At 52.2% G+C, this 23,313-nt stretch overlaps 7 protein-coding genes across 7 annotated transcripts; 4 read left to right on the top strand and 3 right to left on the bottom strand.

Annotated features, from left to right (window-relative positions):
* Window positions 1–7,682: 7,682 nt before the first annotated feature.
* On the top strand, window positions 7,683–10,907 carry QC764_202560 (uncharacterized protein; the record flags this gene model as incomplete). The annotated part of the gene is made up of 1 exon (XM_062943956.1): window positions 7,683–10,907. The coding sequence occupies one exon, from the start codon at window positions 7,683–7,685 to the stop codon at window positions 10,905–10,907; it is 3,225 nt and encodes a 1,074-aa protein (XP_062802727.1).
* A 195-nt stretch (window positions 10,908–11,102) lies between these two features.
* Window positions 11,103–11,910, bottom strand: QC764_202550 (uncharacterized protein; the record flags this gene model as incomplete). The annotated part of the gene is made up of 2 exons (XM_062943955.1): window positions 11,103–11,486; window positions 11,543–11,910. 2 exons carry the CDS (start codon window positions 11,908–11,910, stop codon window positions 11,402–11,404), a joined length of 453 nt encoding a protein of 150 aa, XP_062802726.1. The 3' UTR covers window positions 11,103–11,401.
* Window positions 11,911–12,740: 830 nt separating this feature from the next.
* QC764_202540 (uncharacterized protein) lies at window positions 12,741–14,597 on the bottom strand (the record flags this gene model as incomplete). The annotated part of the gene is made up of 1 exon (XM_062943954.1): window positions 12,741–14,597. The coding sequence occupies one exon, from the start codon at window positions 14,595–14,597 to the stop codon at window positions 12,741–12,743; it is 1,857 nt and encodes a 618-aa protein (XP_062802725.1).
* A 570-nt stretch (window positions 14,598–15,167) lies between these two features.
* QC764_202530 (uncharacterized protein) lies at window positions 15,168–17,728 on the bottom strand (the record flags this gene model as incomplete). The annotated part of the gene is made up of 5 exons (XM_062943953.1): window positions 17,181–17,728; window positions 17,038–17,118; window positions 16,646–16,984; window positions 15,825–16,593; window positions 15,168–15,771 (listed from the first exon to the last, which is right to left on the bottom strand). The coding sequence occupies exons 1-5, from the start codon at window positions 17,311–17,313 to the stop codon at window positions 15,168–15,170; spliced, it is 1,926 nt and encodes a 641-aa protein (XP_062802724.1). The 5' UTR covers window positions 17,314–17,728.
* Window positions 17,729–17,785: 57 nt separating this feature from the next.
* QC764_0032850 (uncharacterized protein) lies at window positions 17,786–18,211 on the top strand (the record flags this gene model as incomplete). The annotated part of the gene is made up of 2 exons (XM_062940206.1): window positions 17,786–17,946; window positions 18,124–18,211. 2 exons carry the CDS (start codon window positions 17,786–17,788, stop codon window positions 18,209–18,211), a joined length of 249 nt encoding a protein of 82 aa, XP_062802723.1.
* A 29-nt stretch (window positions 18,212–18,240) lies between these two features.
* SEC23 (GTPase-activating protein S23) lies at window positions 18,241–20,985 on the top strand (the record flags this gene model as incomplete). The annotated part of the gene is made up of 5 exons (XM_062943952.1): window positions 18,241–18,333; window positions 18,392–18,522; window positions 18,583–18,922; window positions 18,959–20,452; window positions 20,508–20,985. The coding sequence occupies 5 exons, from the start codon at window positions 18,241–18,243 to the stop codon at window positions 20,736–20,738; spliced, it is 2,289 nt and encodes a 762-aa protein (XP_062802722.1). The 3' UTR covers window positions 20,739–20,985.
* Window positions 20,986–21,044: 59 nt separating this feature from the next.
* RPL12 (60S ribosomal protein L12) lies at window positions 21,045–22,542 on the top strand. The gene is made up of 5 exons (XM_062943951.1): window positions 21,045–21,293; window positions 21,361–21,394; window positions 21,496–21,616; window positions 21,719–22,043; window positions 22,147–22,542. The coding sequence occupies exons 1-5, from the start codon at window positions 21,290–21,292 to the stop codon at window positions 22,158–22,160; spliced, it is 498 nt and encodes a 165-aa protein (XP_062802721.1). The 5' UTR covers window positions 21,045–21,289; the 3' UTR covers window positions 22,161–22,542.
* The last annotated feature ends 771 nt before the right edge of the window (window positions 22,543–23,313 follow it).

Below are 23,313 nucleotides of genomic sequence, written 5' to 3'. Positions count from 1 at the left end.
GGCGCTGATAAGTAAATTCCCAAGGGGGGGTCTTCAAGATGAGTTGACGTTGAAGCTGTGTGGTGCTCGCTCCTGCGGCTCACGTCGGCAGCAGACGGGCGGGTGGTGGTTCGTCTGCTTTTGTTATTAGTTGAACTGGGACGGGTAGGCTTGCCCCCTGGTGGATTGCGATGCAGCAGCGATAAAACGGGAGATGGGGCAGCGATCGAGGTTGGAAGAAGACTCCCCTGATGGGCACAAACAAAAAAAGCAAACAGGGCGCCTGGTAAGGATTGCAGACAAGAGCTAAAAGCAGGGAGAAAAGAGAGGGAGGGAGTGCTCAGGTCTGCGAGATAGCGCCGGCAGCTAGGATTTGAGGGAGATAAATTGCTACCTGGCCCAAGTACCTGCCGTTCTGATAGGCATTGCGCGGGTCTCGATCACTAGCGAGATACAGGGCTCCCGCGCGGTGGGCGGGCGTGGGAAGAGGTTCCCGCCTATTCCACGGAACAGAACCCCTCGGCAGAAGATACTTTGGGGTCAAAATGCACCCCGGTCCAGCAATCGATGGCGAAAGGTGACGTGACGATGGATGCTCTTTTACTGGTGTTGATGGATGTCTTTGGCGGTCACAGCAGGCAGTGAGTCGGGTGTCAGTCAACGACAGACGAGCATCTCATCGCGACATCTACCATCTACATACCTACCTACTCGGACCCGAGACACACACTCATTCTTGGTTTTAGGAGAAAGACCTGGTCCTGTTGTCAAAGCAGAGCGCCGATCCAGCAAGCACCACCGTATAGGATATGACCCTATCATCCCACATGGAACACACCGAGCCTATACTTTCTACTTGAGTATTACTATTACATGGAAGGCAAACAGGCGAATGCGGTGCTGTGCGGGCGCATTGAACAGAAAATCGGAGAGGGCAAGGCCAATGGTGCCAATATTATCATTTTTTCACAAGCGCGGGTGGGACGTGGAGATGCAATGTGTGTCGCCCGCGGGGTGGTGGGCAAAGAGGGTGGGTTTGACTGGAACCTGGAACACCACCTTTTTCGCACCTGCTTCTGGACGGTGAGGGAAGCGAACGAACCGTGGAGAAATGGCCCGTTTGTTCCTGTCTGCTATTCCTCTTTTGCGAGCATCACAAGCTACACTCAGAGCTTGTGACTGGGAAAGCCCTTCATCGTGGCTCTTCTTCCCCAGCTTTTTGGAGCCTTTCCCTCCTTTCCCATTTTTCTGACAGCACACCTTGGTCCACTTGGAAGTCCACCGTTCCCCCGCTTCACCCACCATCGGTTGCAGCTAGACAGGGTCTTTCTTCTCCGAGGTTCCCGTTGAGGTGCCCTCACGGTATATTCAGGGCACCTTGATATTCTTCCTTCTTCACAGTGGACGGACAGTCAAATCAGGGGGCTCGTCCTCTTCCAACATACAACAACTTTCTTGACGAACTGGGGGCCAAGGAACCTGCGACTTTATCAGCGAGTGACACGGGGCGGGCGGTCGGACGGGTCAGCGACAGGGATCATGGGTGGGAACCGGCCAGCTCAAGGGAAGCCACATGGATGACGAAGGGTTGTCTGTGGGGGTCCAGATAAGCGTTTTTCTTGTGTCCCTACCAGTGCCTGAGGCATGCGTGCTGCCGTCATGAAGCCCCACGTCTCAGATGCAGGGCCGCTCAGCCGATGGACCCTCTTGTGCTGTTCACACACACAGAGGCCGATGCGAAACAGATACCATTTTCCAAGAAAGTGAACGACAAGGCCTGGCGGCGGCATGGAACACTTCCCATTCGACCATTCCAGAATCTAATCGGTCTAAATCGTACGTTGTTGCCCGCAAACAGCAAACAGCCAACATATGCCACCGGAGCTTCCACCTTCTAGGGACAACCAACCTGCCAGGCGAGAGATAAGGCGTCATAAGAAACGAAACTGCAAAATACCACAGACCTGGCCACTAGCAAACACGCATCGTAGGGCAGCACAAGCAAGCAAGCAGTTGGCAAGGCAAGACGCGAGCGCTCGAGCCGCCTCGACCGTTGGAGCCGCCCCTGTGCCCCTTGGTGACAATCATGACATCTCACAGCCTCCCCTGGCTGTCATCGACCAGCCCAACCAGCCTGTCAGGACTCCGGACCGCACCACGGACATCTCAGTTGGGCTCTCGGACACACGGACGTCTCCTCTCTTGACTGCATCTCTCTTTCTCGAATTCTTGGCCCGCTCCTTGGTACTTCCCTTTCGGGCGATCCCTGATTAACGCCGCCCGCCCAATCTGATTATCACTCCCATCGTGACATTCAAGCATGTGGCAGAACCGTTGGTTAGATGTGCCGGCAGCTCGGTGGCCAAGCAATCAAAGCACTCGCGAATGGAGATGACCGGATCGCCCTTCAAGCGCTCCTCTATCGCTGTATTTCATGCTAGACTGATCTCTCAGGATCGACGACGTTTCACCCGTTCTTTACTGGAGCCATACCCAGCTCGCCGACTTATCTTGTCGAATCGAGGTTGCATCCCCCTCTTTACACTACACGGACTTGCTCTCGGAATTCCTGATTGCTTCTCGGGCAATGGGCGGCCTTTCTCATCGCCCATCCATCCAACCATGATATCCTGTTATCGCTGCATACTTGGGTTGAATGGTCTCATGATACAGATAAGAACGCTCATTGGGACCCAACACACATGTCTGCCTCTTTGCTTGACGGCACAGAGATCCACAGCGGGATGGGCGGCTCGCTCGTCCATATCCAGCCAGCCATCCATCCCCAGTGTCCGTCAAGGTTCTGATGCGGCCGCCTGCAGTGCAATCCGACAAGCAGAGAGGCATATGACATTTGCCATCCGAGGTGGATTTTACGTGTGCGGCATTATATCTTCCTGCGCTGCGGACGCGGTACTGTTCCCGCAGGGTCGTAGGGTGGTAACACGATGTCGTGAACACCTCCTTTAGCCAGACGTATCAGCAAACCAGACCTTGCGTGATGGCTTCACTTGGATCACAGAGTGATGAGTGACGATAACGCGGGTACCTGCCTGCCTCTGAGCCCTGGTCTTGTTCCTCTGTGAGACTGATCTCAGACATGAGAAGGACCCCCACGAGATTGATTGATAGGATAGCTGCAGCGCCTATTTAGCAGTTACAGCCTCCGAGACACAGGTACACAAGGCAAAGCCCGGGAGATGGAGTGAGACAGATTACACACAGTTTGTGTGCGTGCTTGCAGCTCTGACCAAGGCAGACCGCTACACTGGCGCCATTCCGACGTCTTATCGCGATATCAGTTCTGTCGTTCTATCAGCTTCCGATTAACCAAGAAGTTGGGCAACCGCGCCGCACACACGGCTGAGGCAGAAAAGGGGGGGTGGGGGGGTGGAAGAGGATAATTGTTACGTATTTACACGACCATTTTGACTGGATACTTTGGGCATGAATGGTGAATAAGCGAGAGCGAAGAGAGGGTTTTTTTTTGTGTCGTGCTTGATGCTGGGATGGCATCAAGGAATTCAATGATCGCGACAAGAAACCGGTAAGAATGACTCGGTACGTATATGCTAATAACTCGTCAGTTGTTCTGTATCTGGACTACCGAAGGCCATACTCCGTACCGGTATGCGAGATAGCTGCTGTTGCATGCCCGCAGTCAATCAAGAATTGCAGCCGTTCCGATGAATGGTTTGGGACGACACGGGAAGCAAGGGCCTGGCTGGCGGGGCGGATGATACCCACACGCTGATACGCAGCGAGCAAGCAAGCAAGCAGATAGGAATTCAGGAAGAGGGAGGAGGGGAATCGGAAGCTGAAAAGGAGAGTTAGGGTTTGGTGTTGAGGTTCTTGAGCAAAAAGCAAGTTGGAGAGCCGCAGCAGGGATGCCATCTAGCTGCATCATGGGTAGGGGAGTTGAACTGACCACCTCTCAGAGAATAAGATGATTGGCCTATCAAGAAGTCAAACGAGAGTGATGGCATATAATAGCAGTCCCTCGCCGGTCTCACGACCACCTCATATCTTCAACCTTGATCTGCCCGGTTTCAAGACAGCAACGCTGTTATCTCACAATCAGCCAGCCAACTTTGACCTGCTCGGTCAATATCACCACGATACACTTACAAAACCAGGATATGGCTTCTGTCCCCGTCTCATTCCCGAACTTGCCAGATGTGAAATGGAGATCGAGACATCTAGACTTTTCCGTGACAGATAAAGCAATGACAGCCATCACTTACATGCTTGACCTACATACCTGCCCAGGCCATGAAAATAGACTCACCTATACCCTTCCTACTCCATTACAACAGCCGCTAATAGGATCCAAAAACCTCAAAAGCAACCTTGGGAACCATCACAACAAGCCTTTCCAGGGTCTCACAATTCTCTCAAGCACTTTGACCCACAAGTCCTAGAATACAACCTCACCCATGATTATTTTTAATAAAAAAAAAAAAAAAACGTTCCGAGTTTCTTTTTAGTGTCCGAAAGTCGGATTTCTCTCCGAAAACCAATCGCCCAACCCTCGTGGGCGAAACCACTCGCCGGGATTGGAGTTGAGGGAAAGAAATAATGTGTAAGTCATTAGGTAATTCCGCCCGGGATTGGAAAGAAACCCTGGTTAAGTGGTGGGGTTTTTGCGGGAAGCACCTGGCGAACTCACCCCCACGCAAGGCACGCTAGGCTGGCTGGGATGAAGGTGGAGATCTTTGTCAACGGTCCGATCGATTTTCAGACGAAATGGGGTTGGCAGCATGGAAGAAAAAAAAATGTGAATGATCATGAGGGGGGTATGGTGGGTTTTGAAAGAAGGGGTTCGGTTTGGCTTGTGATTATCAAGGGTTTGAGAGATAGGTATGTAAGATTGGGAGGGGAGATATTGATGGGGGGATGTGTTCCTGTACTGTATGAGGAGGACTCGATAGCACGGTGGAAAAGAAGGGGACGTTACAATCAAGAGGTGGGAGAGGAGTGGTTGCAACATACAACACACAACAGCAAGAAGGGCTAATCAATGCTCCGAAACAAGGTGTGGTGTGGTGACTCGAATAATGCAAGTCATACATACCTATATACTGCTTTTGCACACCTTCTTGATCAAGAACATCTTTTTCCTTTCCTAGATAAATTCGTAGGGCAAAAAAAGGGCTGGGCGGATGCAAAACCCCCGGTTACCCATAAGTCAGCTTCCCGCCTTATTCTCCTTTGCCCGCCACGCCATAATTTTTTGCGATCATCCCCGCGGGAAGCAGGTGATGTGTGTCATGTGGTTTTTACAATTGCCTTGCCATCTTCCACGACATGGCGGTGGGCTTCCGTGGGTGGGGGTTTTTTGAAGGCATAAAAGTCCAGGCCCTTGGCTACCTTCGTGGAATACATAGGGCAGGTGTGAGGTTGGTCGATATCCATCATCGGGAGAAGAAGAAATGCCACCTTTGCTGGCAAGGTGAAAAAGAAAAGGTGAGGCCTCAAGGGTTGGGGGTTGCTGTGGGAAGATGGTTGTGGATTTGGCAGGTAGGGTTGTGTAAGGGTGGGAGGGTTAGGTGGCGGGAGTGCATGTGTGAAAAAGAAACAAGCATAAGTGAACTGCTGTTTTGGGAGTCGGAATATGAATGATGTTGATATCAACGGGTGTGAGGTGAGTCAGGATCTGAGACAAAGAGATAACCAAACCCACGCAAGAGACGTTGTCGTAGATAGCTATATGCGAAGTATGACTTGCAGAAAGCTGTTGAGCAGGGTAGGTGACCTTCAGGTTGTGAAACCGCGTCGTTTGAGATGGCCCAGGAGGTGGTGTGAGGTTCTTGCAGTGCGGTCTGTTGTATGCGCTGCGCATACCTAGTGTGAGAACATATCGTCGGCAACCAACATCACTAGTCGTGTCTTGGGGATATTTAGGGCCAAGATGATGGCCAGGTAACCTCCTCCTCGATCACCACCATCTACCCCGGCAATCGGCATCCTCCATTCACAACCCCCATCCTCATGAAGCCATCCCTGCTCTTGGCCTTGTGGTGTCACTGGTGCGTGCCTCCCAAAGATAGCGCAAGACTGCGGCTGTGGCTTCTCCCCTAGTCCACAACCAATACCGGTAGATACTCCTTCCAAAAACACCAGAAATTGCCCGCGCGGCCTCACCCGCGGCCTGCGGTAAGGGGGGAGCGGGAGAGAAGCTTGTTTCTTGCTAGGCTTCCATGTTTTGTGGCCGGAGCTGGGAATTTGTTTATCTCTTCTGGTCAACTGCATACATCTGGTTTGTCAGGAAGGGGATATCTTCCCGAAAGCTCGAGGCAATACAGCGGCGCTTGGTCCAATCGGATCGACTTCCAATGTTTCTAGCGGTTGGACTCAGGGATGCTGAGTGCGAGGATGGGCGGTCTGGGAGATGTAGTGAGGTGGGACAGTTGAGCGTGTAAAGTCTTATGTGGAATACAGTTGAGCAAGACAGGTCTCGGGCAATCCGATGTTTTGGTACTTGATCTGATGGCTTTGAGATATCGATGCTCGGGCTACGTAGGTATGCTGAGGCCTACACAGGCGCTTGGAAATGGACAGGATATTCTTACCCACGCCCAGCTCCCGTTCGACATGATGGCTGGCTGAGCAGGCACAACAGTATGAGTGGCTGATGCATTGCTGACATACTTTTACTCTGGAGTATTTACGGTGCAAGATCCGAGGACACCCACTGCTGGGCGACTTTGTATTGGGTATAGCTAACATCACTATCACCACAAAGCACGAACGTGAAACGGGCCGAAGATGTGAGTGATTTTTGGTTTGTTTGTTGATGTTGATGTCGTCTGTTGTTTCCGCTGTGAGACCCCAGCTGAAGCAAGGCTGCCCATCGCCGTCGATATTGTTTTGCGTGGCACATAACGGCAAAGCGACACAGGGACAGAGATAGGAGAGAGGCTGTGTAACGCCCATGAAGCGAGGTGAGCGTGGGGGTTAAATTTCTGGACAGGCAAGGCTCTTTGGACATTGCCTCATGTGTGCTGACCATGTCGTGATTTTGGTGTACCTGCCTTAGATGGGTTGTCTGACCGCGTAAGAAAGCAGTACACGTGTGTTCAAGTACAGAAGCAGGTGATGACACTTGGGAGAAGGTGCGTGATGATATTGTTGGTGTTTGTGTGTTTTGGTCCTGGATGCGTGGCCTCCTTCTATCCTGTTGAGGTGATCAAGATAACGGGCACTGCAAGTTAGTGAAGATGTACGGCCCACGACTTACTCGCAACATAAGAGACAGAACAGGCTGCCAGCTACCCTGGAGAGCCTATAAATGCGTGGTTTAGAGTGCGCTCTTTTGTTAACTTGCTTTGCAATGCCAGTCAATTTGACCATGACATGGCATGCAAGGTTAGGGAAGGTTGGAAACTGTTTAGAGGTAAGGAAACCCCCAAGATATAGATCATAAAGGGCTGAATTCTACACGAGCATCCCCCTTGAGAGTTTACCGACTTTGAAAAACCAGAAATGGATATTACCTAGAACATTTGTTGTTGATGCTTCTCGAAGAGATCGACGTCATTGAAGCCTTGGCGCTGGAATGGCAGCAGAGCAGGGGTCATTAGCGGCTTGGCACGGTTGGACAAGGGCAAAAAAATTGAACAACGGCGCGCAAAAGATATGCACTGATACAGACATTCAAACGGCTTCTACGGCATCCTCCACGGACGAACAGGGCAGCCACAATGTTGCATTTGGCGAGACAGGCTCGACAGACACTAAAATTACCATTTGTATGCTCGGCATGTCGAACCCTCCTTGCCCAGAGCCCTGCGCCCCGGAGGTATTTGCCAGTAGCCATCAACCATCTTGGTGCAACTCGATGGTATACTGATTCGACAACACCACCACCACCACCACCACCATCGGCGCCAGCAACCACTACTGAAGATGCTACTCCTCCATCATCCGATCCGCCAGCCGAGAATAACGAAAACCCCGAGGAAACCTCAAATAAACGGAAACCAAAAAACAAACCCAAATCTGCCAAGGAGAAGGATGCGACAGACCTCTCAACATCGACCGATGCCGCCGGAACCGAAGGTGATCAGGATATGCTCAGAGATGCCGTGAAAAAGGTTTTGAAGGAGGGTGTTCTCAAAAAACGAAAGGGTTCCAAAACAAAACATCTCGGCAAGAAGAGCAAACCGGCGGCTGCCAAAAAGAAGAAGACCGCGGACTCGGCCGCAGCGGCCGCAGGAGAAGATCGAGGAGACAAGCCCAAGAAGAAAAAGGCCAAGAAGGAGGAGGACGAAGCGAAGCCGGATTTGGATATCAAAGAAATCGACCCGAGATATCTCAGGCTCAAGCCCATTGAACTGCGCCAACCTCCGGTACCTACACTAGCATACGGCCTCGATCGCGTACTGTTTAACCCCGGAGTCTCCTATCTTCAGGACCCCCGATCCAAAGTCTACAACCATGACCCCTATCTGTCTCAAATCATGCCCACCCACGAGTTCGACTTCGGTGCGCTCAAGGAGTACATCACATCGTCCAGGGACAAGACACTTATTGGTGTGGCAGCCAAGAAGAAGAAGAAGTACTCTGGATCGACTTCGAGTATGACGGCGACACTTGCACATTTCCATTTCCTTCTGTCTTCCTGGCGTCCGATCAATACAGCCATGTTGTCCAAGCAGTTCGACCCGGAGCAAAGCAGCGAGGACTTCAACAGAATCTTGAGAAGCCCAGCGGCTATTTTCCTGCACCACAAGGACGGAACATATGCTATTGATGCTGACAAGGAGTTTGACTCGGGCAATATTTTGGCCATGCTGGGGAAGTCGATGGAAAAGTTCCTGACCATGCCCAAGGAGGAGTTTGAGAAGTACCGCAAGTCAAAGTCTGATCAGCTCACCGACGAGGAGAAGAATGGCCCAGAATCTTACCATTACACAACGATGGGTGATTTCATGATGCGGTCACAGCTCGACGCTTTCGATCCGCGACTTCCCGGGACGGGCATGTTTGATCTCAAGACCAGAGCCGTTGTCACGATCCGCATGGATCCAGAAGGATACGAAAAGGGCCAAGGCTACGAGATTCGCGGCCGGTTTGGGACCTGGGAGTCGTATGAACGTGAATACTTTGACATGATCCGATCAGCCTTCTTGAAATACTCTCTCCAGGTGCGCATGGGCCGCATGGACGGTATTTTTGTGGCCTATCACAACACTGAGCGCATCTTTGGCTTCCAGTATATCCCTCTTCAGGAAATGGATGTCTCTCTTCACGAGGCAGCGGACACCACCATCGGAGACCAAGAGTTCAAGCTGAGCGTCCATCTGCTCAACCAGGTCCTCGACAAGGTGACTGCAAAGTTCCCGGGGCAAACGTTGCGTATTCACTTCGAGACAGTCAAGCACGCGACCACGCCTCCTTACATGTGTATTTTTGCTCGCCCGGTTACGCAGGAACGGATTGATGAAATTCAGAAGTCTGCCCAGGAGCGCATTCAGAAATTCGAACGGGTTCTCAGGGGTCTGGACCATGAAGCCGAGGAGCAGGTTGAGGGTCAAGAGGAGGTTGAGGATCAAGAGAACGACGAGGGCTTGGTTGACGATACCCGACCGGAGGAAGATGAAGGGGAAGTGGAATCAGCTGCTGAGCGGACTGAGGAAGACGACGACACCCGTGAAGATGTCTGGGATGATGTCATGCTCAAGGTTGAGCACTCGCTTGAGAACGAAGAACACGGTGCCACTTCCATTCGGGAATCCATCCAGGACGCCCTGCAGCAGAGCGGCCTTTTGAAGAACACCACCCAAGAGGAGGCTGAGCATTATGTCCAGGCTTTGTTTGAGGTGCTCACAAGCGAGGCCAACAACGAAGCGCCTGAGTCGGAGCTGGCTGAAGAGGGTGAGGAGACCGAACTTGACGTTGTGGAAGAGTCTGAGGCGGCGGAGGAAACAGCCACCGCGGAACCTGCCGTCGTGGAGAACGAAGCCGTGGAGGTCTCGACAGAGGTTGAATCCGCCGAGGAGGGTCAAGAGATCGGAAGCCAAACCTCTCCGGAGAAGCTCAATCTGAAGGATCTCATCCTCAGGCTGGCCTCCCGGTTGCAAGAAGAGTCAGGCGAGACACCCTCCCCAACAGAAGAGGGCGAGGTCACAGGCGAAGAAGACGAAGACGCCGCCAAGCTCGCCCAGTTCGAAAACATCATGTCTGAATTGCTCGTCAAGACGCGCAACTTCCGCAGCATCGACGAAGCCGAGGCTTCAGAAGAAGACCAGGCCGAGGCGACCACCAGAACCGCCGCCACTGACGAGCCGTCCGAAGAGCTAGTCGAGGAGCTTGCCGCCCTCTCCGAAGAGGAGATAGACCCCCCCATCGACAGCGAGTTCACCGAGCCCATCTACGGCCTCATCCTCACGACCAAGAACAAGATTGACGGCAAGTACGTTGACCGGCCTACCGTCACGGTCAAGAACACAAAGTGGACGGTCGAGTACACGATTGAGGAGATGACGGATGACCGGGCGATGAACCTCTACAAGAGGGCCCGCGCTCGCCGGAAGAAGTACCTCATGGGACCCGAGAACCGCAAGAAGGAGTGGTATAGGATGTTTGGCGGGCAGCTGCCCAAAAAGACGGGCGCTGGGCGGTTTTATAGAAAGATGGAGGATAGGATTGCAAAGGAGAGGCCGGTGTTTGTGTATGGGCATGAGACGCCGTATACGTACAATTCGGTGTTTCCTAATATTGCCCAGGGGAACATGGTGCCGTATAAGACTTGGTTTCCCACGGATGATGAGTTGAAGGAGTGGAGCAAGAGCACAGACAAGATGGCTTGGTTGGAGAGGTATAGGGCGGCGCATTTTGCGAAGGGGAAGAAGGCCACTCCACTGGGAATCCCTCGGGGCCCCCCTCGCGGGCCCCCGAAGGGAAGGAAGAAGACTTGGAGGTAAAGGAAAATAGACGGGGGGGTGGGCGTCTAGACAGGTGGGCTGTTGTTTAATAGATATGATCTCCCAAAGAAAAACAAGAAAGGGACAGGGAAAGGGTATGTGGGCGGCGTCGGTGGTGTAAAAAAAATTATGCATGGCATACATACCCCAGGAATTTCAAGGGACAAGGGAACGATGGGAGGGGTATATATGTGCGTGTAACTAGTACATTCTGTAACAATACTTGTGTGTGTACTCAAAGACATCATAGCACATTCTCCTGGCTAATTTAGTACATCTCATATGCCAGCTGTTGTTGAATGTATCATATCACCTGTGCCTTGGAGCCAAACAGTCGTCAGAAATCGGCCATCTAGTTTTTTCCACAAATAATTACCATTCCCTATCAAGCTCATCACAAAAAACAAGAGCTTATAACACATTTCGCTGCCGGACTCAATCGATCACCAAGATCTCTCCCAATGAATCAACGGCAACCCCCACATTTCCCAAAGTCACCACTGAAGGGCAAAGCCAACGGCAGTATAAGCAGCAGTGAACTTGAGGACAAAGTCGGTGAGGGAGCCGATGAGAGAACCACTGTTATTAATACTGTCAGTACCCATCACATCTTAGAAAGAGAAAATAAAACTTACATCATCCTCCCCTCTGGTCCTTTGCTGGTATACCCCAAAGCAAACAACACCCTGGCAAAAGCCCAGAGGCCGCCGAGGGCGCCGGCAAACTTGGGGTACTGGAGCCCAGAGATGAGGAGGGAGCCGAGGAAGGGGGTGAGGTTCTCGGTGAAGTTGTTGTGGGCGCGCTGGGCGCAGTTGAAGAGGTAGGCCTTGCGGTCCTTTTCGGCGAGGTCGTTGGAGGCGTAGGAGACGGGGTACTTGATGCCCGAGGCCTTGCGGGCTTTGGAGGTGAGGACGGCATGGAGGGTGTTGATGAAGAAGGTGGAGGAGGCGGCGAGGAGGACGTAGCCGTAGTCGGAGGGGAGGGTGAGGGTGATGGGGGCCATTTTTGACTGTGTTGTATTGGTGAGTGTGGTGGAAAGCGAGGTGGGTGAGAGGTGAAGTCGAGGTTGTTGTAGAATGAGGTGAGGTTTTGAGATTGAGGTTAGAAGTGGACAGCCAGCGAGCGACTTGAAGATCGAAAGGGCTAGCGGGATGGGTATATAAACCACTGCCGATAGTACCCCTACCTATACTGTACCCAAAGAAGCTTCTCCTTGCTTCCAAAGAGCAACAAACCGTCAAAACCGTTCGATTTGCCTTGTACTTTTTCAAGACTACATACAACAGGCAAACATTCCCCCCGAATTTATAAGCCCTTACCTACGCAGGTAACACAGACACGCAGTCCCCCATCCGTCCCCTCTCCTCAAGATGCTACGTAAACATCATCAACGCATCACCCATTGCCTGTCCTCTACTACCCCACATTCAAAATCTCTTTTCTGGCTAATTGGTGGTCTTAGCGTCAATGAATTGCAACGTACACGGAGGTTGCTTTCGCCCGACTTCCGTGTCTCAGCGCCTTGGCCGGTGCAATTGTTCCCATTCCCTTTGTAAAAAGTTTCCGAGGTGATACGGTAGTGGAGGAATTGATGGAAAGGAGTTCGCGGTTGGTGACTACCCGCGGCCGAATTGAAATTTAAAGCCGGGCTACAGCGGGTGTAACCGCCCCCGCCCGCCAACTGCAGAAGATCACGTACAGTTGCCACCAGCACTTGGCTGTGTGTGTATAAGTCCGCACCACCCAACCAGAGAGCTTACAGTCACGATTAGTACAATCACGCAATTCAACTCTAACCAGACCACCGGTATTCTTTAGACAGTACTGTCATCATCAATTCGTGCACCTCTCCTCCGGCTCCCTCCACTCCAGCCCAACCCCCGTAAACACCCTCCTCTCCGCCGTCAACATATCCGGCGCCGGCTCCCCCGTAACAGGATCACTCTCCAGATCAACCCAAGCCCCATCCTTCCTGCTCCTCACCCCAGAGCTATCAAACTTCAACCCCTTCTCCTTCTTACAATACCTCCTCAAATCCCTCTGAAACGTCGTCCCCGACGTCCACCCCATAACCGCACACCCAGCCGTTTTCCAAGGACTAATAATGATATCCACCCTCCTATGCGGATTGGTATTCCTCCCCCCCCCCTCATAATTCGGATCCTGCCACACAACCAGCGCCTTATCCAAAGTATCAAACCCGCTCCCCGCCACCCTCGAGTCCCCCTTCCAAGCAACCGGTTCCTGTCCCCGTTCCGTATTTGCCGTGCTCAGCAGCAGCGTATGAGTGATATACCCCCTCCTCTCCAACCCAACAACAATCCTCTCCACAAACCCCCTCGTGGCCTCCTCATCCCGATGCGAAAGCACAACATCCACATCCCCCGACTCCTTCTTCCCCCTCCTGTACCCCCCAACAATAACCATTCCAAACCCCTCCGCAATCTTATTCGCCTCCTTCAGTATAACCCCCCCAATCTCCTCCACCTCTCTCCTCGGTATCTTGAGCAAGAACTCGTCATAATACTTCACACCAATCTGCTGCACCCTTGTCAACCCATCCCACCCATACTCGATCACATCGTCAATGTCCCTCCACCCCTTGTCGTAAAACTCCCTTGCTGTCGTCTCTGCCACGCCCCAGATATCATAAAACAACTTTAGAACCTGAAGCTTGGGGTCGGACTCGTACTCCTCCACTTCTTTGAGTGTCCCGCTGGTTTTGTACTCTTGGTATAGCAACGCGATCTTTTGGCCGCAGCCGGGGAGCCGGGCGACTTCGTTTTGGGTCTGGAAGGGAAAAGGGTACGCTGCTACTGTTGCTATGGCAGAGCTGTAGGCGCGGACGCCGATTTTATCCCCAGTCAGGGTGCGCGCGAGGCGGATTTGGAGGAGGAGGGAGATGAAGTCTTGGTTTGGGGGGTTGGCTGGGGTGGAGCGTTGACACGAGTAGGTTGTGTGCAGGCAAGGGGGGATGGGGGGGAGATGGGTGTCTAGGTCGTGTTCAGAGGTTGTCTGCCTTAATAAGGCAGGGCGTTTGGGGGTTTTGGTGACTGGGTGGGAGGCGTAGGTTGAGCCTGGTTTTTGGGAGGAACCCTGGGAGGAGTATCGCTTTTGAGAGGAAGGAGGTGTACGCGGGTGGGAGTCTTCATGCGCTCGCGTCAAGAGGTTGGAGGTGGATTTAGTAGGTATGGTTTGGACTGAAGCTGGAGCAGGGGGTGGCTGCATGGCTTTGCGGCCGCGGTAGATGGCATATTTGTCGTCTAGAGGGAGGACCTCGCCGGCGGAAAGGGAGTCGGTGAACCAAGATAACTTGGCAACTTTGACGGTCGGTTCGACTTTGGGAACGGAAACTGGTCCTACAAGACGGCGTTGGATCTCCCCTTCTGAGCAGGTGTCAGAGTCGAGATCTGAACTCCCAAGGGCCGGAGTCGCTGACAGTCGGATTCGCTTCCGAGGAGGTGAGGCTGGAGGTGTGCGTTCATCTTTTTCCACTTCTTCAGTGACAAGCTTGCGCTTTCTCAGCTCAAACAGCGCGCGCTCTTTGCGAGAAATCTTTCCGAGAATGACCTCTGCCTCGTTGATGTCGTAAGTCAGAGTAGGTATTTGCTCTACGAGTTCTTGAAGCTCTTCGGATCCTAGATGACTAGGTAGGAGGAAAATAACGGGAAAATCAAGGTCTGCTGGCATTTTTTGGTATTGCGCAGTTGTGAGAAATATGAGTGATCATCGTGTACTGCGGAGGACATCCAGATAGTACTGTAAGAAGGAGCTTCAAAATGGATATATCCAACAATGGGACATGAGAGCTATGATTCAGATGAAAGTGGTAGAGTAATTCCAAAGTCGCGAATGGTAGCTCAAAAGCTTATGGTGAATATAGTAAATGGCGATGAAGCAACAAGCTCCATGCCCGCTGCGGCTGCATCGCCGGGGGTTCCCTGTCGCTTCAATGACGTGCATGGAGACGGGAGCAGCAGCTCCCATGCTGGAGTGAAGTTCAGATGGATGCGACGAATCAAGCGACTCACCAGTAAGGCAAAGAGGAATACGACCGTGCAATTGAAATACTGACACTGTTCTATCGTATTAATATAGAAACTCCGTGCGAGCGAATACAAATTTCACACTGTCATCAGTCGAGCGAAAATGGTGACATCAGCAAAATCATCAACTCAACGCCCTCAATCTGCCTTAGCCCTGAACCCCTGAAACCAAGACCTTCACCAAAAAAGATATCTTGACGTGACCGGCGAGTAATCACAAACTCTTTGTCCGAGAAAGTGGCTTCTGGATATGCTCAGTCGGGAACTTGAAGTTCTTCATGATGTCCTGCGACCTAGGAGACAGCTCGCTCAGGACCAGACTGTCCCCATGCAATTCCACAGGTTCCGGCTCTGCTGGTGGTGCTGGAACCGCCTCCTGCTGCTTCTCAGGTTTCACCTCCGGTGGTAGCTCAATCCGGGGCCTCTCGTGTCCAGTCACAGGTAGTTCTGGATGGGGCTGTTCATGACCCTCCACTGGCAACTCAGGATGTGGCTGCTCATTACCAACCACTGCCAGCTCCTGCCAATGCAGTGACGACAACGTCGGGGGCTTGTCGTAGGCCGTGTGAGAACTGATAGATTGACCCACAACCGTGGATGGCAGTGACTCTTTCTTGTGTCTGCGCCTGAAGAACAGAAATAAACCGAATACTGCGGCTAGTACAACAACGCCTCCGACTACCCCTCCCGCAATGGCAGCTGTATTACTTCCGCGCCCGTAGCTGGCTGGGCTCTCGTCTGGGTTGTTGTCAAAACGGGCGATGGAGAATATGTGTTCGAGTTCCGGTGAGGCGAAGCCTGCTTCTGGCTTGAGGCCCCTAAATAGAAGTGTTAGCGTCAAGCCTCGTACCTCTGGTTGGATTCGGCTTACCTGGTATTGTAATAATCCTGAACTTCTGGAGCGGGCGCATAAACGGCAGGATTCGCTGTATACGAGGTGTTCCAACCCATGGCATGCATGTCAAATATCGCCAATCCTCGGTGGAAAGGATCAGGGGTGCTGAAAGCACTAATGTAATCGGATATGTTATCTGAGGAACCGTTCCGCTGCTGGCGTTGTTGTTGTGCGCCTGAGCTGTCAGCTTGTTGTGTTGTGTCAACACCACCGATAATCAAGACTTGACTTCCGCCAACAGGGTTGCAGGTCAGGCCGTGTCGTGGGTTATGTGACGGATAGTCTGCTTTGACCCAATGAAATCCAGGAAGTGTAAGCACAAAGGCACTGTCATAGGACAGCGACGACGACCCATATTGCCCTTCCCAGCCCGCGTAGACCAGCACCTCATAAGTATGATTGTTGGATGCCAGGCCGGCAATGCAGAATTGCTTACGAGGTTGAGGAGTATTGCCGCTCGTCTTTTGTTCAAACCATGTCTGACTCTCTGGGTCGTATACCTGGACTCGCCGAAAAGATATCAACTCGTCGGTCTCGACTCGTCCTCGTCCACCTTGCTCACCGCCTACATTGATCAAGATTCCGCGATTTCCAAAGTTGGGCACGTAGATCAGGCCTCCATACCGTTCCAATCCCCGAGTAAACGCGCCAGACACCGTCTGATTTGTGAGTTTGTTGGTGGCAAAATCGTAGGTGTCGAGGTTGCTGAGGGTGGTCTCCTGGCCCGTCTCATTGCTGATGACGCCTACCCAGGAGAGATGTTAGCTACAGCCCTAGATGCTCTCCATTAGACATACCGCCGAGAAAGAAGCCCCGGCCATCGCCACTGCTTGTTTGTCCTTTGTAGGGCCGTGGGAGGTTCACGAAACCGGGGTCGGCAGTATCGTTCAAATTTCTCCAGTCACCCCCGCCTGATCCATTTGGAACGAATGACCACAGACCCTGTGAGCAGAGCGCTCCATCACCAAAGAAGGGCTCTGTCCCGGCAAACCCCGTGTATAGAACTCCATTCTTCTCGTCGACCCAGATGCCACCGTTTCGCAAGTTCGGGACACCTTCCGGCTTGGAAGACGATTGTATGTCGATCGTATCATTGGGCCAGTCCTTCGAAAGATCAATGGATAGCAATGTATTTGCTGCAAGCCGTCAGCTCATAGACAGAGTTCTACAAATTGCACAGGTGGCTTACAGTACTGGTAGACAATGTTGCTTCCGCTCTTGTAGGAGAACTCGCCTCCGTCGATGTACACCCATCCGTTCAACACGGCCGCTGTTTGTATGGCATCGTATCAGCGGGAGCCCAACAACGACTACCCAAGAAACTTGACTTACAGGAATGGAATGCTCTCCTCAAAAACACTTGGTCGTCAACATCGCCATCTGCTTGTCGAGGACCAATCCGATGGCTTAGTGAGATCTTGGCAGTTAGAAAACACCACAGGAACAGAAAAGATTTCGCCGCCATGGCTTGAGGGACAGATGTTCTTCAGAAAGATAAAAGAGGAAGACAGCAGGTGAGGATGACAAGCAGACTGAAGGATACTAGAGAGCAGGAGTCTCTCTGTCTGTCAAATAGCACTGCCATGACTCGAGTTATACCGTTCAACGCTGAAGAACCGGTGGCCGGTGGACGGTTGCTAGACTAGCAGGAGTCGAGGCCTGGAACTGAACAAAAGTCTATGGTCTCCGACTGCAAGGTTCGATGGCGTGGAAGCAGTTCATCGCTAATGGCATTTTCATGATCTGGCGAGGAAAGATCGACATAGGGCGGAAAACAAGCCTTATTATATTTTGATATGTAGACAAATATTTACTCGAGAATGATGATGTTCAATGAAAGTTGAAGTTGAGTTGACCGATGCCAAGCAATCGCCAAAAATGGCTTGGCACGACAACCTGCCAGGGGTGTCTGCAGCAAGGAATGCAGCTCCAGCCACATGCATGCGCCACAACAGCCGGCATGGACCTGGAACTTGTCCTTTTCCAGTGAGGGGACAACCTCGCCAGAGCTCCAGCAGCTGGCCAAAGCACCACGACTCCCTTATCCGCCGCACTGCTACGATCCCGGCTGCCATCTTGCGCTTCACCACCTCGAGTTGTGATTGCTCGGCGTCGGCATCTCTGAGCTAACCACAACCCCACCAAGAAGGTATTAAGTCTCCTCCTCTTCGTCATCCAACCCAACTACCTCCCCAACTCTGAATCACCTGTCTGCCTCGCTGTACAGTTCACCAAGGCCCTGGACTCGCACATGCTGATGCCACCTTTCCTATAGTCCAAGACAAGACCACGTCCTCGACTTCGGCCCCCATATTCCCAGTCACACAAGTACCTCGACTCTTTCCATCTCCGCAACTCCGTAATTCGACTATCCCCGAACATTAGTGCCATCATGGATTATGAACAACTGAAGGAGTCGTGGGGTGAGGTGGAGGATCGCGATGGAGTTCGGCTGAGTTGGAATGTGTTCCCAAGCACTCGCATGGTTAGTGCATCTGCTCAAGGCAATCTGCCGAGTATTCGGTGGCTAATGTTCAACATAGGAGGCTTCGAGATTGGTCGTCCCCATCGGTGCTCTGTATACCCCTCTGAAGGAGAAGCCCGACACACCTTTGCTGCAGTTTGAGCCTGTCACCTGCAAGCAACCCTGCCGCTCAATTCTCAATCCTTTCTGGTAGGTTAATATGACGTTCTACCCTTGACTATTTGGCCACTTTGCTCACATCTAGGACAGCCAGGTCGACACCCGCGCCCGCCTTTGGATCTGCCCCTTTTGCCTTTCCAGAAACCCCCTCCCGCCGCATTACAAGGATATCACGGCCAATGCCATCCCACCTGAGCTTCATCCCGCCAACACAACTATCGAGTATAGACTTTCACGACCAGCCCCGAGCGCTCCGATTTTCCTCTATGTCGTCGATACGTGCCAGGAGGAGGACAGCTTGGCTGCTCTCAAGGAGTCCCTGATCATGAGTCTGAGCCTTCTCCCTGAGAATGCTCTTGTTGGTTTGATCACATATGGAACGATGGCCCAGGTTCACGAGATTGGATACACCGAGTGCGCAAAGTCTTACGTTTTCCGCGGCAGCAAGGATTATGCTGCTAAGCAGGTACAGGAGATGCTCGGCCTCACCGCCCCTGCCCTTCGCCCTGGCGTGCCTCCTCACCAGCAGACCAGAGCTTTCCCAACCGGTCCCGCCGCCCGCTTCCTCCTCCCTGTCGCCCAGGCCGAATTCCAGTTGACAAAGGCGCTCGAGCAGTTGCAGAAGGACCCATGGCCTGTTGCCAGCGATCGCAGAAACTTGCGCTGCACTGGTGTCGCTCTCTCTGTGGCTGTCGGTCTGCTCGAGACTTCTTTCCAGAATGCTGGCGGCCGTATCATGCTGTTCGCTGGTGGTCCGGCCACGGAGGGCCCCGGAATGGTGGTTGGCCCTGAGCTGAGAGAGCCTATTCGGTCGCATCACGACATTGACCGTGACAACATCAAGTACTACAAGAAGGCGTTGAAGTTCTACGACAACCTCGCTAAGAGGACAGCTCACAACGGCCACACTATCGATATTTTTGCTGGTTGTCTTGATCAGGTTGGTTTGCTGGAGATGAAGGGGCTTTGCAACTCGACCGGCGGGCACATGATCTTGACCGATAGTTTCACATCGTCCATGTTCAAGCAATCCTTCATCCGAATCTTCGAGAAGGACGCCGACGATAACCTCCTGATGGGCTTCAACGCGGTTCTCGAAGTTTTGACTACAAAGGAGCTCAAGGTCACTGGTCTCATTGGCCACGCTGTGTCTCTGAACAAGAAGTCGACTTCGGTGGGTGAGACTGAGTGCGGTATTGGCAATACTTGCTCGTGGAAAATGTGCGGAATTGACCCCAATGCCAGTTACGGTATCTACTTTGAGATTGCTCAGGGCGGCCCCTCGCAATCCCAACAGGCGGCTCAAAGGGGTATGATTCAGTTCCTCACATACTACCAGCACTCGTCTGGTCAGTTCCACCTCCGTGTCACCACCATCGCCCGCGACCTTAGCGGTCCAGCCGGTGATCCGGCGATTGCCCGGTCGTTTGATCAGGAGGCCGCCGCTGTGTTGATGTCCCGTATTGCGGTATTCAAGGCGGAAACCGATGATGGACCGGATGTCCTCCGCTGGGTCGACAGGATGCTTATCAGACTGTGCTCGCGCTTTGCCGACTATCGCAAGGACGACCCTTCGTCTTTCCGCCTCGAGAAGAACTTCACGCTTTACCCACAGTTCATGTTTCACTTGAGGAGAAGTCAGTTCTTGCAAGTGTTCAACAACTCGCCTGATGAGACAGCTTTCTATCGCCATGTTCTTAACCATGAGGACGTTAGCAACTCCCTCATCATGATTCAACCCACACTCGATTCATACACTTTCGACCAGGAGGGCGGTCAACCAGTGCTTCTGGACTCGACCTCTATCCAGCCAACACACATTCTCCTCCTCGATACGTTCTTCCACATTCTCATCTTCCACGGTGAAACCATTGCAGAATGGAGAAAGGCGGGTTATCAGGACCAGGAGGGCTACGAGAATTTTGCCGCTCTCCTGGAGGCTCCCAAGGAGGACGCCAGGGTAAGTCAAGATTGCCTGATCTATTCCAACACATTTCATACTGACTCTGGATTAGGACCTCATCACGGATCGTTTCCCTCTCCCACGTTTCATTGTTTGCGACCACGGCGGCTCCCAGGCTCGTTTCCTCCTCTCTAAACTCAATCCCTCCACCACTCACACATCAGGAGCTGGAGCGTACGGCGGTGTCGGAGCCCAGAGCGCGCAGACCATCTTCACGGACGATGTGTCTCTCCAAACCTTTATGGAGCACTTGATGAAGTTGGCGGTGAGCGGGACAAACTAGTGTGGTTGTTAGAGTGTGGGAGGGTAATTCAGCCCGATCCCGGGATTTACTCATTACTAGAAAGATGGTTTTGTGATTTGTTTAGCGTAGTGTTACGGAATCTATACCAGAGAAAACGGCGTTTTTGGAAACATGTGATGTGCCTTTTGATGCAGTTGAGGCAGGGGTGGAAGCGTTGCACAGTATGTGACCTCGATAATTGAAATATTTCTCAATATCAAAAGCAGATATTTCCCATTCCTTTGCATGCGCTTTGGTCCATTGAATCGAGCTCGGTTCGTTATCTCCAGAGAGGCTCACCCAGGGGAAGCAACCGACTTGCATATCGCCAAGAGGTGGGTCCGTGTGGCTGGTGGGAGCTTCCCCTCCATGAAACTGTGGCTACAACCTTGCAGGCCCCGCCAAACCTCAATCAGCCACACAATCAATTTTCTTAGGGCAGGTCGGCAAAACCCACAACTGCGATTTTTGATTTCGTCGTCTTGATACTTGGCCCGGCCGCACTCACCACGAACACACCCAAGTCCGTCGTCAGATAACCAGCCGACACCATGCGTATGTCAACCCCAACGAATCTACCAAATGAATTAATGCCAGAATACTGATTTTGGGCCATGTGCAGCTCCCAAGGTCGACCCCAACGAGATCAAGGTGATGTAAGAATTATTCCCAGCCGAAAACCGCACCTCGTCTCTCCCCCGCGCCGACAAGGAATTGGAAAACGAACGACAGGAAACTGACGGATATGGTTTTGCAGCACCCTCCGTGCCACCGGTGGTGAGGTCGGTGCCTCTTCGGCTCTTGCCCCCAAGATCGGTCCTCTTGGTCTTTCGCCCAAGAAGGTCGGTGAAGATATCGCGAAGGCTACTGGCGACTGGGTATGAAAAACCACACCACCCCTCCGAGAACCGAAGAACCGAAAGAGAGAGAGAGAGAACACGATTTCTGACGAGACATGATTTTTTTTGCTGCGAATACAGAAGGGTCTCCGTGTGACCGTCAAGCTCACCATCCAGAACCGTCAAGCCGCCGTTTCCGTCGTCCCAACCGCCTCTTCCCTCATCATCCGCGCCCTCAAGGAGCCCCCCCGTGACCGCAAGAAGGAGAAGAACATCAAGCACAACAAGTCCATCACCCTCGATGAGGTTATCGAGATTGCGAGGACGATGAAGTTCAAGTCCTTCTCCAAGTCCCTCGAGGGCTGCGTTAAGGAGATCCTCGGCACTGCTTTCAGTGTTGGCTGCCAGGTTGACGGCAAGAGCCCCAAGGCCATCAGCGACGCTATCGCCAACGGCGAGATTGACAGTATGTGTGGCCATTCATTCTACGACATTTCGGGGGGGATCTGGACGGTCGATTACGGGTAGAGAGAGGGGATCATTGCTAACAGTTGGTGTTTTTTTTTTAGTTCCTGAGGAATAAGCGCGTCGTTTACGATAAAAAATATGGTCGGATTGGGATTCTCTTGGCATGTGATTAGGAGTTCAGGGCTTGCTTTACATCAGGCTTGCCAGACTACGGCAAATCAAATCAAAAGAAGATGATTCGTGGCCGAGCATGGTCTTGCCAGTACATATGTTTTGGCTTTCCGGGGATAGGTGCGAATTGCTTTGCTGCTTTTTGGGACGGGGGAAATTACGACACACACAGAGGACCTTTTTTCCAAAGGAGTTGTTGAGCCCTTTAATGGGTGAACCGCGCCTATCCCGTGTTCCTTTTTTGCCGCTCCCTGATGAAACAGTTCGCCCCGAGATACCCATACCTATACCAAATAACACACCAAGATGAAGAAGAAACCAGACCCTGACGTTCACCCCAAACCTTTGACCTTGCTTTCGATATGACTTTTGGGTTTCATTATCTTGTTCCGGAAGATTGATATTTGCGTCCCGTCTGATTACTCGCTATGGCTTGTTGGAGGGGCGTGTGTAGGCGCTGTGGAAGTCGAGGTCCTTTCTTGCTGTTGTTGTCTGACGAGTGTGATTGATGTCCAGTGCTGTAAGTAGTAGATACGAGATGATGCCACTGGCATTGAGAGCATGCCTGGTGTGGTGTGTTGCAGGTTCGTGGAGTTTTGTTTCCGGGTGATACGAGGTGAGGGCGCCACCAGCTTCAGAATGTTCGTGTTAGGCCATTTATCATGGTTTCATTTCCAGTTGGGGAAAAATCACTGGTTTGTATGTTGACGATAGCTGGGGGCTTGTTTGTTGGTGGTGATGGTGGTGGTGCTCTGTTGAGAAGTGCTCTGATATGTAGGTAGATTTGATGACTTGATGATGGCTTACTACTTTGGATAAAGTTTAGGATTCCATTGGCGTGTTTCGGGACGAGTGACTTTTATGTATGGTCTTGGGGGGAGTGGAGGGTGCAGAGTGGAGGGCGGGATATGAAATGATCAACATGGCTTTTTCAAAGATGGCGAATGCAAGGTTTAAACTTGCATCTAGGGGTCATGAAAGGAGAAGTCGAGGGTGTTTCTGTTCATCTATTTCTCTCTTCTAAGGCTTTGGTTTTATACGACGCGGTTCCTAGTTCTCTTTTTGTCCTATTATACGGGTGGGATGGTGTTGCTCTT

The sequence above is a fragment of the Podospora pseudoanserina genome, chromosome 2 (assembly GCF_035222485.1).
Source record: "Podospora pseudoanserina strain CBS 124.78 chromosome 2, whole genome shotgun sequence".
NCBI classification, from domain to species: Eukaryota; Fungi; Ascomycota; class Sordariomycetes; order Sordariales; family Podosporaceae; genus Podospora; species Podospora pseudoanserina.
This window is presented reverse-complemented; position numbering and strand designations above follow the sequence as displayed.

Excerpts from the sequence above, each read along its gene's own strand:
- RPL12 (XM_062943951.1), top strand. Across the intron at positions 21,395-21,495 it reads CCCAACGAGATCAAGGTGAT|CACCCTCCGTGCCACCGGTG; the intron begins GTAAGAATTATT and ends ATGGTTTTGCAG. Across the intron at positions 21,617-21,718 it reads CGAAGGCTACTGGCGACTGG|AAGGGTCTCCGTGTGACCGT; the intron begins GTATGAAAAACC and ends CTGCGAATACAG.